We start from the raw sequence: 16,438 nt of genomic DNA, 5'->3' as shown, positions 1-16,438 counted from the left end.
GCTGACAACCCTGTGCTCTCTGGGACTACCCCTACTGAGAGCCTGAGCTTGTGTCCCTTGCATGGTCCTGCACCTCTTATCCTTGATGATCAAGTGGGAGACAAAGTCCTTGGCTTCATCCGAAATGCCCTCAAAGGCGTCCTCGTCGAAGTACCAGTTGGACGCGAGGACGTTGTTCAGGGTCTCCGTGTCGTTGTCCCCCAAGAAAGGGGAGAGCCCACTCAGCCTGGAAGGTGGGGCAAGAGAAGGCAGAGGGGGAGAGGACGGGGAAGTGAAGAAAAGCCCAATAGTCACATCTTGCTTTCTGGAGAGGCAGCCCCATTCCCTGCGCAAAACAGAGTCCCTTCAGAACCAGCATCTGGCTACTTAAAGTACCGTGGGAGAACCTTGCTGGATCAGGCCAGAAGTTCAACATCTGAACTTTGATGCATAATTTTCTTCCTTTGTCCAAAACAGACACCCTGGGAGCTGGGGCTGAGAGAGCTCTGAGAGAACTGTTCTGTGAGAACAGCTCTAAAAGGACTGTGACAGGATCAAGGTCACCCACCTGGTTGAAGGTGGAGAAGGAGCAGGGGAAATCAAACCCAGCTCTCCAGATCAGAGGGCACAGCTCTTAACCGCAACCCCAGGCTGAGCCAAGGATCATCCTTCCCAAGGCCTGGCAGATGCCAGCCCCGATGCGAAAGCAGGGCGAGGGGTAGGGACCACTCACAGCATGTACGCGATCACCCCCATGCTCCACATGTCGGTGGTGTAGGAGACTTGCTCGTAGCTGACCACTTCGGGAGAGAGGAACTCGGGGGTGCCAAAATTCACCTTCAGCTTCTCCGCAGGATTGAACCTGGAGGGGGAGGGAAGAGGCGTCTGAATTTCGGAGGCCCCACCCCACAGACTTTAGACCAGCACTCCAGTCATGGAGCCCTGGGGCCTATGTTCCCTTTGTTTGGTGTGCCAAAGGGAGATGGAGTGCCCCTCCCCAAACATAGGGTTGCTAAGAGGCGGGACATAAGAACCCCAGACCTGCTGGGTCAGACCACTGAAAGCCCATCTAGTCCAGCCTCCTGACTCACACAGGGGCCAGCGAGTCTCTCTGGAGGGCCAGCCACAGGGCAGAGAGGCCGAGGCCTTCCCCTGAGAAGACCCTCAGAAGAGCCCTGCTGGGTCAGACCAGGGAGGGTCCCTCCAGTCCAGCGTCCCATCTCTCCCAGGGGCCAGCCAGTTCCTCTGCAGGGCCAGCCACAGGGCAGAGAGGCCGAGGCCTTCCCCTGAGAAGACCCTCAGAAGAGCCCTGCTGGGTCAGGCCAGGGAGGGTCCCTCCAGTCCAGCGTCCCGTCTCTCCCAGGGGCCAGCCAGTTCCTCTGCAGGGCCAGCCACAGGGCAGAGAGGCCGAGGCCTTCCCCTGAGAAGACCCTCGGAAGAGCCCTGCTGGGTCAGGCCAGGGAGGGTCCCTCCAGTCCAGACTCCCGTCTCCCCCAGGGGCCAGCCAGTTCCTCTGCAGGGCCAGCCACAGGGCAGAGAGGCCGAGGCCTTCCCCTGAGAAGACCCTCAGAAGAGCCCTGCTGGGTCAGGCCAGGGAGGGTCCCTCCAGTCCAGACTCCCGTCTCACCCAGGGGCCAGCCAGTTCCTCTGCAGGGCCAGCCACAGGGCAGAGAGGCCGAGGCCTTCCCCTGAGAAGACCCTCAGAAGAGCCCTGCTGGGTCAGGCCAGGGAGGGTCCCTCCAGTCCAGCCTCCCGTCTCACCCAGGGGCCAGCCAGTTCCTCTGCAGGGCCAGCCACAGGGCAGAGAGGCCGAGGCCTTCCCCTGAGAAGACCCTCAGAAGAGCCCTGCTGGGTCAGGCCAGGGAGGGTCCCTCCAGTCCAGCCTCCCGTCTCCCCCAGGGGCCAGCCAGTTCCTCTGCAGGGCCAGCCACAGGGCAGAGAGGCCGAGGCCTTCCCCTGAGAAGACCCTCAGAAGAGCCCTGCTGGGTCAGGCCAGGGAGGGTCCCTCCAGTCCAGCCTCCCGTCTCACCCAGGGGCCAGCCAGTTCCTCTGCAGGGCCAGCCACAGGGCAGAGAGGCCGAGGCCTTCCCCTGAGAAGACCCTCAGAAGAGCCCTGCTGGGTCAGGCCAGGGAGGGTCCCTCCAGTCCAGCCTCCCGTCTCACCCAGGGGCCAGCCAGTTCCTCTGCAGGGCCAGCCACAGGGCAGAGAGGCCGAGGCCTTCCCCTGAGAAGACCCTCAGAAGAGCCCTGCTGGGTCAGGCCAGGGAGGGTCCCTCCAGTCCAGCCTACCGTCTCCCCCAGGGGCCAGCCAGTTCCTCTGCAGGGCCAGCCACAGGGCTGAGAGGCCGAGGCCTTCCCCTGAGAAGACCCTCAGAAGAGCCCTGCTGGGTCAGGCCAGGGAGGGTCCCTCCAGTCCAGCCTCCCGTCTCCCCCAGGGGCCAGCCAGTTCCTCTGCAGGGCCAGCCACAGGGCAGAGAGGCCGAGGCCTTCCCCTGAGAAGACCCTCAGAAGAGCCCTGCTGGGTCAGGCCAGGGAGGGTCCCTCCAGTCCAGCCTCCCGTCTCCCCCAGGGGCCAGCCAGTTCCTCTGCAGGGCCAGCCACAGGGCAGAGAGGCCGAGGCCGTCCCCTGAGAAGACCCTCAGAAGAGCCCTGCTGGGTCAGGCCAGGGAGGGTCCCTCCAGTCCAGCCTCCCGTCTCACCCAGGGGCCAGCCAGTTCCTCTGCAGGGCCAGCCACAGGGCAGAGAGGCCGAGGCCTTCCCCTGAGAAGACCCTCAGAAGAGCCCTGCTGGGTCAGGCCAGGGAGGGTCCCTCCAGTCCAGCCTCCCGTCTCCCCCAGGGCCCAGCCAGTTCCTCTGCAGGGCCAGCCACAGGGCAGAGAGGCCGAGGCCTTCCCCTGAGAAGACCCTCAGAAGAGCCCTGCTGGGTCAGGCCAGGGAGGGTCCCTCCAGTCCAGCCTCCCGTCTCACCCAGGGGCCAGCCAGTTCCTCTGCAGGGCCAGCCACAGGGCAGAGAGGCCGAGGCCTTCCCCTGAGAAGACCCTCAGAAGAGCCCTGCTGGGTCAGGCCAGGGAGGGTCCCTCCAGTCCAGCCTACCGTCTCCCCCAGGGGCCAGCCAGTTCCTCTGCAGGGCCAGCCACAGGGCAGAGAGGCCGAGGCCTTCCCCTGAGAAGACCCTCAGAAGAGCCCTGCTGGGTCAGGCCAGGGAGGGTCCCTCCAGTCCAGCCTCCCGTCTCCCCCAGGGGCCAGCCAGTTCCTCTGCAGGGCCAGCCACAGGGCAGAGAGGCCGAGGCCTTCCCCTGAGAAGACCCTCAGAAGAGCCCTGCTGGGTCAGGCCAGGGAGGGTCCCTCCAGTCCAGCCTCCCGTCTCCCCCAGGGGCCAGCCAGTTCCTCTGCAGGGCCAGCCACAGGGCAGAGAGGCCGAGGCCGTCCCCTGAGAAGACCCTCAGAAGAGCCCTGCTGGGTCAGGCCAGGGAGGGTCCCTCCAGTCCAGCCTCCCGTCTCACCCAGGGGCCAGCCAGTTCCTCTGCAGGGCCAGCCACAGGGCAGAGAGGCCGAGGCCTTCCCCTGAGAAGACCCTCAGAAGAGCCCTGCTGGGTCAGGCCAGGGAGGGTCCCTCCAGTCCAGCCTCCCGTCTCCCCCAGGGCCCAGCCAGTTCCTCTGCAGGGCCAGCCACAGGGCAGAGAGGCCGAGGCCTTCCCCTGAGAAGACCCTCAGAAGAGCCCTGCTGGGTCAGACCAGGGTCCCTCCAGTCCAGCCTCCCGTCTCACCCAGAGGCCAGCCAGTTCCCCTGCAGGGCCAGCCACAGGGCAGAGAGGCCGAGGCCTTCCCCTGAGAAGACCCTCAGAAGAGCCCTGCTGGGTCAGGCCAGGGAGGGTCCCTCCAGCCCAGCCTCCCATCTCACCCAGGGACCAGCCAGTTCCTCTGCAGGGCCAGCCACAGGGCAGAGAGGCCGAGGCCTTCCCCTGAGAAGACCCTCAGAAGAGCCCTGCTGGGTCAGACCAGGGTCCCTCCAGTCCAGCCTCCCGTCTCACCCAGGGGCCAGCCAGTTCCCCTGCAGGGCCAGCCACAGGGCAGAGAGGCCGAGGCCTTCCCCTGAGAAGACCCTCAGAAGAGCCCTGCTGGGTCAGGCCAGGGAGGGTCCCTCCAGCCCAGCCTCCCGTCTCACCCAGGGGCCAGCCAGTTCCTCTGCAGGGCCAGCCACAGGGCAGAGAGGCCGAGGCCTTCCCCTGAGAAGACCCTCAGAAGAGCCCTGCTGGGTCAGACCAGGGTCCCTCCAGTCCAGCCTCCCGTCTCACCCAGGGGCCAGCCAGTTCCCCTGCAGGGCCAGCCACAGGGCAGAGAGGCCGAGGCCTTCCCCTGAGAAGACCCTCAGAAGAGCCCTGCTGGGTCAGGCCAGGGAGGGTCCATCCAGTCCAGCCTCCCGTCTCACCCAGGGGCCAGCCAGTTCCCCTGCAGGGCCAGCCACAGGGCAGAGAGGCCGAGGCCTTCCCCTGAGAAGACCCTCAGAAGAGCCCTGCTGGGTCAGGCCAGGGAGGGTCCCTCCAGTCCAGCCTCCCGTCTCACCCAGGGGCCAGCCAGTTCCTCTGCAGGGCCAGCCACAGGGCAGAGAGGCCGAGGCCTTCCCCTGAGAAGACCCTCAGAAGAGCCCTGCTGGGTCAGACCAGGGTCCCTCCAGTCCAGCCTCCCGTCTCACCCAGGGGCCAGCCAGTTCCCCTGCAGGGCCAGCCACAGTGCAGAGAGGCCGAGTCCTTCCCCTGAGAAGACCCTCAGAAGAGCCCTGCTGGGTCAGGCCAGGGAGGGTCCCTCCAGTCCAGCCTCCTGTCTCACCCAAGGGCCAGCCAGTTCCTCTGCAGGGCCAGCCACAGGGCAGGGAGGCCGAGGCCTTCCCCTGAGAAGACCCTCAGAAGAGCCCTGCTGGGTCAGGCCAGGGAGGGTCCCTCCAGTCCAGCCTCCCGTCTCACCCAGGGGCCAGCCAGTTCCTCTGCAGGGCCAGCCACAGGGCAGAGAGGCCGAGGCCTTCCCCTGAGAAGACCCTCAGAAGAGCCCTGCTGGGTCAGGCCAGGGAGGGTCCCTCCAGTCCAGCCTCCCGTCTCACCCAGGGGCCAGCCAGTTCCTCTGAAGGGTCAGGCCAGGGAGGGTCCCTCCAGTCCAGCCTCCCGTCTCCCCCAGGGGCCAGCCAGTTCCTCTGCAGGGCCAGCCACAGGGCAGAGAGGCCGAGGCCTTCCCCTGATGGGGCCTCCTGCTTCTGGGATTAAGTGGATTAGTGCCTCTGTGGTTCCCTTTAGTCACCATGGTTTGTAGCCACTGACTCTAATCCCCGTAGCCTGTGGCCATCACCACATCCTTTGGTATCAAACCCCACAGTTTAGTCACTCAGGGGCTCCCGTCTCACCCAGGGGCCAGCCAGTTCCTCTGCAGGGCCAGCCACAGGGCAGGGAGGCCGAGGCCTTCCCCTGAGAAGACCCTCAGAAGAGCCCTGCTGGGTCAGGCCAGGGAGGGTCCCTCCAGTCCAGCCTCCCGTCTCCCACAGGGGCCAGCCAGTTCCTCTGCAGGGCCAGCCACAGGGCAGAGAGGCCGAGGCCTTCCCCAGAGAAGACCCTCAGAGGAGTCCTGCTGGGTCAGGCCAGGGAGGGTCCCTCCAGTCCAGCCTCCCGTCTCACCCAGGGGCCAGCCAGTTCCCCTGCAGGGCCAGCCACAGGGCAGGGAGGCCGAGGCCTTCCCCTGAGAAGACCCTCAGAAGAGCCCTGCTGGGTCAGGCCAGGGAGGGTCCCTCCAGTCCAGCCTCCCGTCTCCCACAGGGGCCAGCCAGTTCCTCTGCAGGGCCAGCCACAGGGCAGAGAGGCCGAGGCCTTCCCCAGAGAAGACCCTCAGAGGAGTCCTGCTGGGTCAGGCCAGGGAGGGTCCCTCCAGTCCAGCCTCCCGTCTCACCCAGGGGCCAGCCAGTTCCTCTGCAGGGCCAGCCACAGGGCAGAGAGGCCGAGGCCTTCCCCTGAGAAGACCCTCAGAAGAGCCCTGCTGGGTCAGGCCAGGGAGGGTCCCTCCAGTCCAGCCTCCCGTCTCCCCCAGGGCCCAGCCAGTTCCTCTGCAGGGCCAGCCACAGGGCAGAGAGGCCGAGGCCTTCCCCTGAGAAGACCCTCAGAAGAGCCCTGCTGGGTCAGACCAGGGTCCCTCCAGTCCAGCCTCCCGTCTCACCCAGAGGCCAGCCAGTTCCCCTGCAGGGCCAGCCACAGGGCAGAGAGGCCGAGGCCTTCCCCTGAGAAGACCCTCAGAAGAGCCCTGCTGGGTCAGGCCAGGGAGGGTCCCTCCAGCCCAGCCTCCCATCTCACCCAGGGACCAGCCAGTTCCTCTGCAGGGCCAGCCACAGGGCAGAGAGGCCGAGGCCTTCCCCTGAGAAGACCCTCAGAAGAGCCCTGCTGGGTCAGACCAGGGTCCCTCCAGTCCAGCCTCCCGTCTCACCCAGGGGCCAGCCAGTTCCCCTGCAGGGCCAGCCACAGGGCAGAGAGGCCGAGGCCTTCCCCTGAGAAGACCCTCAGAAGAGCCCTGCTGGGTCAGGCCAGGGAGGGTCCCTCCAGCCCAGCCTCCCGTCTCACCCAGGGGCCAGCCAGTTCCTCTGCAGGGCCAGCCACAGGGCAGAGAGGCCGAGGCCTTCCCCTGAGAAGACCCTCAGAAGAGCCCTGCTGGGTCAGACCAGGGTCCCTCCAGTCCAGCCTCCCGTCTCACCCAGGGGCCAGCCAGTTCCCCTGCAGGGCCAGCCACAGGGCAGAGAGGCCGAGGCCTTCCCCTGAGAAGACCCTCAGAAGAGCCCTGCTGGGTCAGGCCAGGGAGGGTCCATCCAGTCCAGCCTCCCGTCTCACCCAGGGGCCAGCCAGTTCCCCTGCAGGGCCAGCCACAGGGCAGAGAGGCCGAGGCCTTCCCCTGAGAAGACCCTCAGAAGAGCCCTGCTGGGTCAGGCCAGGGAGGGTCCCTCCAGTCCAGCCTCCCGTCTCACCCAGGGGCCAGCCAGTTCCTCTGCAGGGCCAGCCACAGGGCAGAGAGGCCGAGGCCTTCCCCTGAGAAGACCCTCAGAAGAGCCCTGCTGGGTCAGACCAGGGTCCCTCCAGTCCAGCCTCCCGTCTCACCCAGGGGCCAGCCAGTTCCCCTGCAGGGCCAGCCACAGTGCAGAGAGGCCGAGTCCTTCCCCTGAGAAGACCCTCAGAAGAGCCCTGCTGGGTCAGGCCAGGGAGGGTCCCTCCAGTCCAGCCTCCCGTCTCACCCAAGGGCCAGCCAGTTCCTCTGCAGGGCCAGCCACAGGGCAGGGAGGCCGAGGCCTTCCCCTGAGAAGACCCTCAGAAGAGCCCTGCTGGGTCAGGCCAGGGAGGGTCCCTCCAGTCCAGCCTCCCGTCTCACCCAGGGGCCAGCCAGTTCCTCTGCAGGGCCAGCCACAGGGCAGAGAGGCCGAGGCCTTCCCCTGAGAAGACCCTCAGAAGAGCCCTGCTGGGTCAGGCCAGGGAGGGTCCCTCCAGTCCAGCCTCCCGTCTCACCCAGGGGCCAGCCAGTTCCTCTGAAGGGTCAGGCCAGGGAGGGTCCCTCCAGTCCAGCCTCCCGTCTCCCCCAGGGGCCAGCCAGTTCCTCTGCAGGGCCAGCCACAGGGCAGAGAGGCCGAGGCCTTCCCCTGATGGGGCCTCCTGCTTCTGGGATTAAGTGGATTAGTGCCTCTGTGGTTCCCTTTAGTCACCATGGTTTGTAGCCACTGACTCTAATCCCCGTAGCCTGTGGCCATCACCACATCCTTTGGTATCAAACCCCACAGTTTAGTCACTCAGGGGCTCCCGTCTCACCCAGGGGCCAGCCAGTTCCTCTGCAGGGCCAGCCACAGGGCAGGGAGGCCGAGGCCTTCCCCTGAGAAGACCCTCAGAAGAGCCCTGCTGGGTCAGGCCAGGGAGGGTCCCTCCAGTCCAGCCTCCCGTCTCCCACAGGGGCCAGCCAGTTCCTCTGCAGGGCCAGCCACAGGGCAGAGAGGCCGAGGCCTTCCCCAGAGAAGACCCTCAGAGGAGTCCTGCTGGGTCAGGCCAGGGAGGGTCCCTCCAGTCCAGCCTCCCGTCTCACCCAGGGGCCAGCCAGTTCCCCTGCAGGGCCAGCCACAGGGCAGGGAGGCCGAGGCCTTCCCCTGAGAAGACCCTCAGAAGAGCCCTGCTGGGTCAGGCCAGGGAGGGTCCCTCCAGTCCAGCCTCCCGTCTCCCACAGGGGCCAGCCAGTTCCTCTGCAGGGCCAGCCACAGGGCAGAGAGGCCGAGGCCTTCCCCAGAGAAGACCCTCAGAGGAGTCCTGCTGGGTCAGGCCAGGGAGGGTCCCTCCAGTCCAGCCTCCCGTCTCACCCAGGGGCCAGCCAGTTCCCCTGCAGGGCCAGCCACAGGGCAGGGAGGCCGAGGCCTTCCCCTGAGAAGACCCTCAGAAGAGCCCTGCTGGGTCAGGCCAGGGAGGGTCCCTCCAGTCCAGCCTCCCGTCTCCCACAGGGGCCAGCCAGTTCCCCTGGAGGGTCAACAACTGGGCAGAAAGGGTCCTCCTGAGACAGACCAGGGAGGGTCCATCTAGTCCAACATCCTGTCTCACACAGGAGCCACAGGGCAGGGAGGCCGAGGCCTTCAGAATCTTTTTCCTGATATCTAACTGGTTTCCTTCCAAGTCTCCCCTGCTTATGCCTGTCCAGTCTGTCTCTGCCCAGCCTTTCCAGCTACTCTCTGTGAGGCTTCATGCCAGGCATGGGTCAGAGGGAGAAAAGGAGGGAGTGGCCAATGGGCACAGCGTGGGGCAGGTTGGTGCCATTCAGGGCATTACCTTCGGGCAAGTCCAAAGTCGATGATCTTCACCATGTGGCCGGTGGCCGTCACGCAGAGGATGTTTTCCGGCTAGAAGGGGAGAAAAACAGTCCCCCTCGGTTAGTGATGTAGGAAACACTGTCTAGTCACAGCCGATTCACGGAGACCCTGTGGGGCAATCAAGGCAAGAGGTGTTCAGAGGCATTTTGCGGTTGCCTGCCTCTGCACAGCAACCCCCGGGACTCCTCGCTGCATGAGAACGTCACTTCAGCGTCATGCCAGAAGGGACGTAGACACAGCAGTAAAGTGTTGACTGGGCCTCTCTCCTGCCCCTGGTCAGTCCTCCCCATTCCCCAGTCCTCCCCATTGCCAGGAGAGACTGCGCCCAACCTCTGTTTTCTGTTTTCTGTAGGGGTGGCAGGTTACAGTGGATGAGCGATAGGGATGTGTCCTGCCTAGTGTGGGGAGGAGGGCTGGACTAAGTGACCCCGGAGGTACCATCCAACTCTATCACATAATCACAGAATTCAGGCCATCTAGTCCAACCCCCTGCTCAGTGCAGGATCAGCCCTAAGCATCCTAAAGCATCCAAGAAAAGTGTGGATCCAACCTTTGCTTGAAGACTGCCAGTGAGGGGGAGCTCACCACCTCCTTAGGCAGCCTATTCCACTGCTGAACTACTCTGACTGTGAAAATATTTTTCCTGATATCTAGCTTGGATGCTTTAGGATGGTTAGGGCTGATCCTGCGTTGAGCAGGGGGTTGGACTAGATGGCCTGTCTGGCCCCTTCCCACTCTATGATTCTACGATTCTATGAGAGGAGAGAGAGTTCTAAGTCTAACTGTTCTATTCTGCATTCACTCTGCTGTTTCTGTCCTGGAGGCAAGCAGGGAGGAAATATTCTCAGAGGAACAGGAAGTCTCCAACTAAGCCAATCAGAGAATCCTAGAGGGGGGAAGGGGCCAGACAGGCCCTCTAGTCCCACCCCCTGCTCAAGGCAGGATCATCCTAATCAAGATGCTGGAGAATCATAGAATGATAGAGTCAGAAGTTACCCCTAGGTCATCTAGTCCAACCCCCTGCACTTTGCAGGACACTCACAAGGCTATCGCTCATCCACTGTAACAATTTGAAGACAATTTGAAGACAATTTGAAAAATATCAGGAAGTTCCTGTTCTAACTATGCTAAATACTCGTGTCCTCCATCGCCCCCTGCAGGACACCCTTAATATTCAGCTCAGTCATGCACACTGCAGAAGATCCTGCACACGCCAGCGTCTTGTACCTTGAGGTCCAGATGCAGAACGCCCATTTGGTGCATGAAGAGGATGCCGTCGCAGATCTGCCTCACGAAAACCATGCAGTCCACCTCCGTCAGCTGGTAGTCCTCATCGATGATCCGCTCAAAGAGTTCCCCGCCTTCCACGCTGGGCAGGGAGGAGACACGGCGTTAGCTAACTGGGGAAAGCTCCGTTAACTCGGTGGGGCTCTTTTCTCTGTACTTTGACTGTTCCCCCCCAAAATATAAATATTTCAAAATTTTTGAATCTGCAAATCCTTTCGGAATTCCGACACAGTGTGGTAGACACAGCCGCAAAATATCCTTTGGTTTGTGGTGACGGGGGCTTCCAAACGCCAATCAAATCTCCTGTGGCCAATCACAAGCCTTGCTGGGTAAAATCCCCACCTGCCACATCTGTTGGCTAAAGCCAGACGTCCGTGGACTACAATTCCCGTGAGCCCAGGGGTGATTATTTTTAGCCAGTCACAGTTCTCTCAGAGCTCTCTCCGCCCCACCTACCTCACAGGGAGTCTGTTGTGGAGAGAGAAAGGTGTTTATAAGACACTTTGGGGCTCTTTTGGGAAAAGCGGGGTACAAAAACCAGCTCTTCTCCTTTTCCTCTTCACAAACCCAAATACTCCCAAGGCTCCCTTCCAGGGAGTCTGCGTCCACAGAGGGCACAGAGACCTGTCTTTGGATCCCTCTCCGTTCCCTGGCCCCGCCCACGGGCAACCCTCGCGAGAGCCAACCCTGCGAGTGAACGGGGCCGAGGCCTAGTCCGGTGCCCCCCTGGGGCCACTCACAACTCCATGAAGAGCAGGATGTCCCTGGGGGTCTCGATGGCGTCGTACAGCTGGATGAGGTTCCTGTGGTTCAGCTGGTTCATCACGTCCACCTCCACCTCGGCCATCTCCTGTGGGGAGAAGCCCGTCTCACGCACTGAGGGGTCTGGCAAGCAGCCCCCTCTTAGAAGGAGAGCCCCTGCCAGCAAAGGCGCTGGCGAGTGGCGACCAATCAGGGGTGGCACGGCCAGATTGGGACCCCAACCCCCCAACCCTCCCCAGTCTTATGCCAAAATCTGGAAACGCTGCAGCAGGAAAGCCCCGGTGGGGAGCAGGGCACAGAGAGGGCACCCCTGGCACTCAGTGCTGTGGCTGCCCAGGGCTCCCTCCGGAAGACGTACCCTGTCCTTCGGCCCCTGCTTCTTAATACTTTTCACTGCAAGTTTGAGGCCAGTTTGCTTCACTGTACAGATGCGGACTTCCCCAAACTTCCCCCTGGGGTGAGAAAAGGGAGAAGGACAAAGAGAGATGGCGTGAAGGGCTGTTCCAACGTCTGCTTGGAGATTTAACTCTCCCCCGATTCGATCCTTTTGTTCCTGACCGTTGTTCCCTGACTGTGAAACCCCCTGCAGCCCCCTTTGCTCCAAACCGCTCTCTCCCGCTGCTCCGTCCAATCTCGCCGTGTCCACAGACGTCCACTCCGAGCTCTTTTGGGGCAGAGGTGGGCCTGGCTCTGCCCGTGGTGGTCCGTAAGGAGCCCCTGAGTGACTAAACTGTGGGGTTTGATACCAAAGGATGTGGTGATGGCCACAGGCTATGGGGATTAGAGTCAGTGGCTACAAACCATGGTGACTAAAGGGAACCACAGAGGCACTAATCCACTCAATCCCAGAAGCAGGAGGCCCCATCAAGGGAAGGCCTCGGCCTCTCTGCCCTGTGGCTGGCCCTGCAGAGGAACTGGCTGGCCCCTGGGGGAGACGGGAGGCTGGACTGGAGGGACCCTCCCTGGCCTGACCCTTCAGAGGAACTGGCTGGCCCCTGGGTGAGACGGGAGGCTGGACTGGAGGGACCCTCCCTGGCCTGACCCAGCAGGGCTCTTCTGAGGGTCTTCTCAGGGGAAGGCCTCGGCCTCTCTGCCCTGTGGCTGGCCCTGCAGAGGACCTGGCTGGCCCCTGGGGGAGACGGGAGGCTGGACTGGAGGGACCCTCCCTGGCCTGACCCAGCAGGGCTCTTCTGAGGGTCTTCTCAGGGGAAGGCCTCGGCCTCTCTGCCCTGTGGCTGGCCCTGCAGAGGAACTGGCTGGCCCCTGGGGGAGACGGGAGGCTGGACTGGAGGGACCCTCCCTGGCCTGACCCTTCAGAGGAACTGGCTGGCCCCTGGGTGAGACGGGAGGCTGGACTGGAGGGACCCTCCCTGGCCTGACCCAGCAGGGCTCTTCTGAGGGTCTTCTATGGGGAAGGCCTCGGCCTCTCTGCCCTGTGGCTGGCCCTGCAGAGGAACTGGCTGGCCCCTGGGTGAGACGGGAGGCTGGACTGGAGGGACCCTCCCTGGCCTGACCCAGCAGGCTCTTCTGAGGGTCTTCTCAGGGGAAGGCCTCGGCCTCTCTGCCCTGTGGCTGGCCCTGCAGAGGAACTGGCTGGCCCCTGGGAGAGAAGGGAGGCTGGACTGGAGGGACCCTCCCTGGCCTGACCCAGCAGGGCTCTTCTGAGGGTCTTCTCAGGGGAAGGCCTCGGCCTCTCTGCCCTGTGGCTGGCCCTGCAGAGGAACTGGCTGGCCCCTGGGTGAGACGGGAGGCTGGACTGGATGGGCCCTCCCTGGCCTGACCCAGCAGGGCTCTTCTGAGGGTCTTCTCAGGGGAAGGCCTCGGCCTCTCTGCCCTGTGGCTGGCCCTGCAGAGGAACTGGCCGGCCCCTGGGTGAGACGGGAGGCTGGACTGGAGGGACCCTCCCTGGCCTGACCCAGCAGGGCTCTTCTGAGGGTCTTCTCAGGGGAAGGCCTCGGCCTCTCTGCCCTGTGGCTGGCCCTGCAGAGGAACTGGCTGGCCCCTGGGGGAGACGGGAGGCTGGACTGGAGGGACCCTCCCTGGCCTGACCCAGCAGGGCTCTTCTGAGGGTCTTCTCAGGGGAAGGCCTCGGCCTCTCTGCCCTGTGGCTGGCCCTGCAGAGGAACTGGCTGGCCCCTGGGTGAGACGGGAGGCTGGACTGGAGGGACCCTCCCTGGCCTGACCCAGCAGGGCTCTTCTGAGGGTCTTCTCAGGGGAAGGCCTCCGCCTCTCTGCCCTGTGGCTGGCCCTGCAGAGGAACTGGCTGGCCCCTGGGGGAGACGGGAGGCTGGACTGGAGGGACCCTCCCTGGCCTGACCCAGCAGGGCTCTTCTGAGGGTCTTCTCAGGGGAAGGCCTCGGCCTCTCTGCCCTGTGGCTGGCCCTGCAGAGGAACTGGCTGGCCCCTGGGTGAGACGGGAGGCTGGACTGGAGGGACCCACCCTGGTCTGACCCAGCAGGGCTCTTCTGAGGGTCTTCTCAGGGGAAGGCCTCGGCCTCTCTGCCCTGTGGCTGGCCCTGCAGAGGAACTGGCTGGCCCCTGGGTGAGACGGGAGGCTGGACTGGAGGGACCCTCCCTGGCCTGACCCAGCAGGGCTCTTCTGAGGGTCTTCTCAGGGGAAGGCCTCGGCCTCTCTGCCCTGTGGCTGGCCCTGCAGAGGAACTGGCTGGCCCCTGGGTGAGACGGGAGGCTGGACTGGAGGGACCCTCCCTGGCCTGACCCAGCAGGGCTCTTCTGAGGGTCTTCTCAGGGGAAGGCCTCGGCCTCTCTGCCCTGTGGCTGGCCCTGCAGAGGAACTGGCTGGCCCCTGGGGGAGACGGGAGGCTGGACTGGAGGGACCCTCCCTGGCCTGACCCAGCAGGGCTCTTCTGAGGGTCTTCTCAGGGGAAGGCCTCGGCCTCTCTGCCCTGTGGCTGGCCCTGCAGAGGAACTGGCTGGCCCCTGGGGGAGACGGGAGGCTGGACTAGATGGACCCCAGGTCTGATCCAGGAGGGGTGCTTTTATGTTCTGATGAACGTGAGAAAGAAATGCTAAATTAAACAGTCTTTTGGTATCAGGGGGTAGGGGGGGGGATCTGTGAGGCACCTGGATACTCAAGTTGGAATGTCTAAACTGCAGAGGGGTAGCTTTGATCCCAGCATAAATATTCACGAGGTCACCCCCACAAAAGCTGATGTTCAAATACATTCTTGCAGCATTGCTTGGCTTTTAGTTTGCCAAGGCCGAAGCGTTGGCCACCAGTGAGGAGATTCAGGTTCCCTCCCTGCCCTTACCCTCCAAGCAACTCTTTGGTGTTGACGCTGTAGATTTCTTTGAAGTCTGCTGTTCTAAGTTTCACGATGCGGTGGGTGAAGGGTGCAGGTGGGGGAGGCGTGTCGTCTGCAAGAGAAAGGGGCAGGAATGAGTTTCGGGCTTCGGAGGGGACATAGTTGCAGCTGCTGGGGGGAAGCCAGGAGACGGGAAAGGGCAAAGGAGACAGCTCCAAGGCACGTGCAGAGGGTGCCACCTCCTGGCAAGAGGGAGGTAATGGAAGGCAGCCGCACACTCTGAAGCAGCCGGACAAGGTTTGAATCCAGCAGCACCTTTAAAACCACCAAAGTTTAATTCTGGGTGTAATTACCTAGAAGAGCTGTTTTTTATACCCTGCTTTTCACTGCCCAAAGGAGTCTCAAATCGGCTTCCCTTTCCTCTCCCCACAACAGACACCCTGTGAGGGAGGGGAGGCTGAGAGAGCCCTGAAATTACTGAAGAAGAAGAAGAAGAGTTGGTTCTTATATGCCGCTTTTCTCTACCCAAAGGAGTCTCAAAGCGGCTTCCATTTGCCTTCCCTTCCTCTCCCCACAACAGACACCCTGTGAGGGAGGGGAGGCTGAGAGAGCCCTGTCAGAACTACTCTGTGTGAACAGCTTCTAACAGGACAGGGACTAGCCCAAGGTCTCCCAACTGGCTGCATGTGGGGGAGTGGAAAACAGAACCTGGCTGGCCAGGTCGGAAGCTGCCGCTCTTAACCACGCCTTAAAGGGACGCCCAGAGGTCCCTTTAAGAGCAACAAAGCACCCAAAAGCTTACCTCCAGGATTAAACTTTGTTGAGCTTCATTGAGACATCCAAGTTTGATTCAAGGTATCAGCTTTTTGTGCAGGCGGATACTCTCCCAAGAAGCACACACCTCCGCAAAAGCTCAACCCCAGAATGAAACTTGGTGGGTCTTCCAGGTGCCCCTGGACTCGGACTTGGCTCTGTCGCATGCACCTGAAAACGTAGCCCCAGAATTAAACTTCGCTAGACTTAAAGGCACCCCCAGACTCAAACTTTGCTCTGTTCCACGCACACGAAAGCTCAACCCCAGAATGAAGCTTGGTTGCTTTTAAAGGTGCTACCGGACTCAAACTTGGTTTGAGAACAAGCTGTTTTCTTGGTTTTTCTCTACCTGAAGGAGTTTTTCTTGTTTTCAGACCTGGGCTGGCCTGACCACTCGAGAGACTGAAGCAGCGGCAGTTAGAGGCCCTCGTCGAACAATGGACAAGCCGAGAGCTGCAACCCTGCAGCCCCTGAAATGCAGTGTGGCCCAAAACACATTGTTGCTCTCAAATGACATGCCCAGCGTTATGTCTGTGGGCATTCGGACACTGATGCAAATGAGGGCTTCTGCCAGCCAAGGAACTAAACAATCAAAGGAACCAGATCACTCTGTTATAGCCAATCCGATTGCTCTGCTTAGGGGCCAATCGGATTGTTCCACTAGAGCCAATCGGTTTGCTTTGCTTAAGGGCCAGTCAGATTGCTCAGATTGCTCCGCTAGGACCAATCGGATTGCTCTGCTTAGAGCCAATCAGAGGCAGCAGCTGGCTGCCTGAAAGGTATAAAAGTGCATGAGATTGCCTGTTTTTTCCTGCTCAGTAGTTGTAGAATCATAGAATCATAGAGTTGGAAGGGGCCATACAGGCCATCTAGTCCAACCCCCTGCTCAACGCAGGATCAGCCCAAAGCATCCTAAAGCATCCAAGAAAAGTGTGTCTCCAACCTTTGCTTGAAGACTGCCAGTGAGGGGGAGCTCACCACCTCCTTAGGCAGCCTATTCCACTGCTGAAGTACTCTGACTGTGAAAAACTTTTTCCTGATATCTAGCCTATATCGTTGTAATTGAAGTTTAAACCCATTACTGCGTGTCCTCTCCTCTGCAGCCAGCAAAAACAGCATCCTGCCCTCCTCCAAGTGACAACCTTTCAAATACTTAAAGAGGGCTATCATGTCCCCTCTCAACCTCCTTTTCTCCAGGCTGAACATTTCCAAGTCCTCCCTGAAACCTGGGGATCCTTCTGCTGACCATGCATGCAGTTGGCTCCACACCATATCCAATTATTTATTGATCTATCAGGACTCAAACAGGGAAGGGACACGCAGAGTGACCAGCTTAGCGAGACTGCCTCTAACTGGGGCCGACTGCTAGGGTGGCCTGCTCTGGGATGGGGAATAACAGGAGCCTTTGGGGACAGAGCTGGGAGTGGGAGGGATTTGGGGCAGGAGAGAATAACGCTATGGAGCCCACCCTCCAGAA

The 16,438-nt window shown here is 62.0% G+C and overlaps 1 protein-coding gene across 1 annotated transcript in view; it reads right to left on the bottom strand.

The window, feature by feature from the left end:
* Window positions 1–16,438, bottom strand: part of LOC143836905 (myosin light chain kinase 2, skeletal/cardiac muscle-like) — a 32,785-nt gene that overhangs the window by 5,565 nt on the left and 10,782 nt on the right. The window contains exons 3-9 of the mRNA XM_077336364.1: window positions 14,155–14,260; window positions 11,241–11,334; window positions 10,861–10,970; window positions 10,061–10,202; window positions 8,793–8,863; window positions 713–841; window positions 74–226 (exon numbers count right to left, since the gene is read on the bottom strand). Coding sequence (XP_077192479.1) covers window positions 74–226; window positions 713–841; window positions 8,793–8,863; window positions 10,061–10,202; window positions 10,861–10,970; window positions 11,241–11,334; window positions 14,155–14,260 — 805 coding nt within the window. The remainder of the gene's footprint in view (window positions 1–73; window positions 227–712; window positions 842–8,792; window positions 8,864–10,060; window positions 10,203–10,860; window positions 10,971–11,240; window positions 11,335–14,154; window positions 14,261–16,438) is intronic.

The sequence above is a fragment of the Paroedura picta genome, chromosome 4 (genome assembly GCF_049243985.1).
Source record: "Paroedura picta isolate Pp20150507F chromosome 4, Ppicta_v3.0, whole genome shotgun sequence".
Taxonomy (NCBI): Eukaryota; Metazoa; Chordata; class Lepidosauria; order Squamata; family Gekkonidae; genus Paroedura; species Paroedura picta.
Note: the sequence above shows the minus strand (reverse complement) of the source record. Positions and strands in the feature narration are given on the sequence as shown.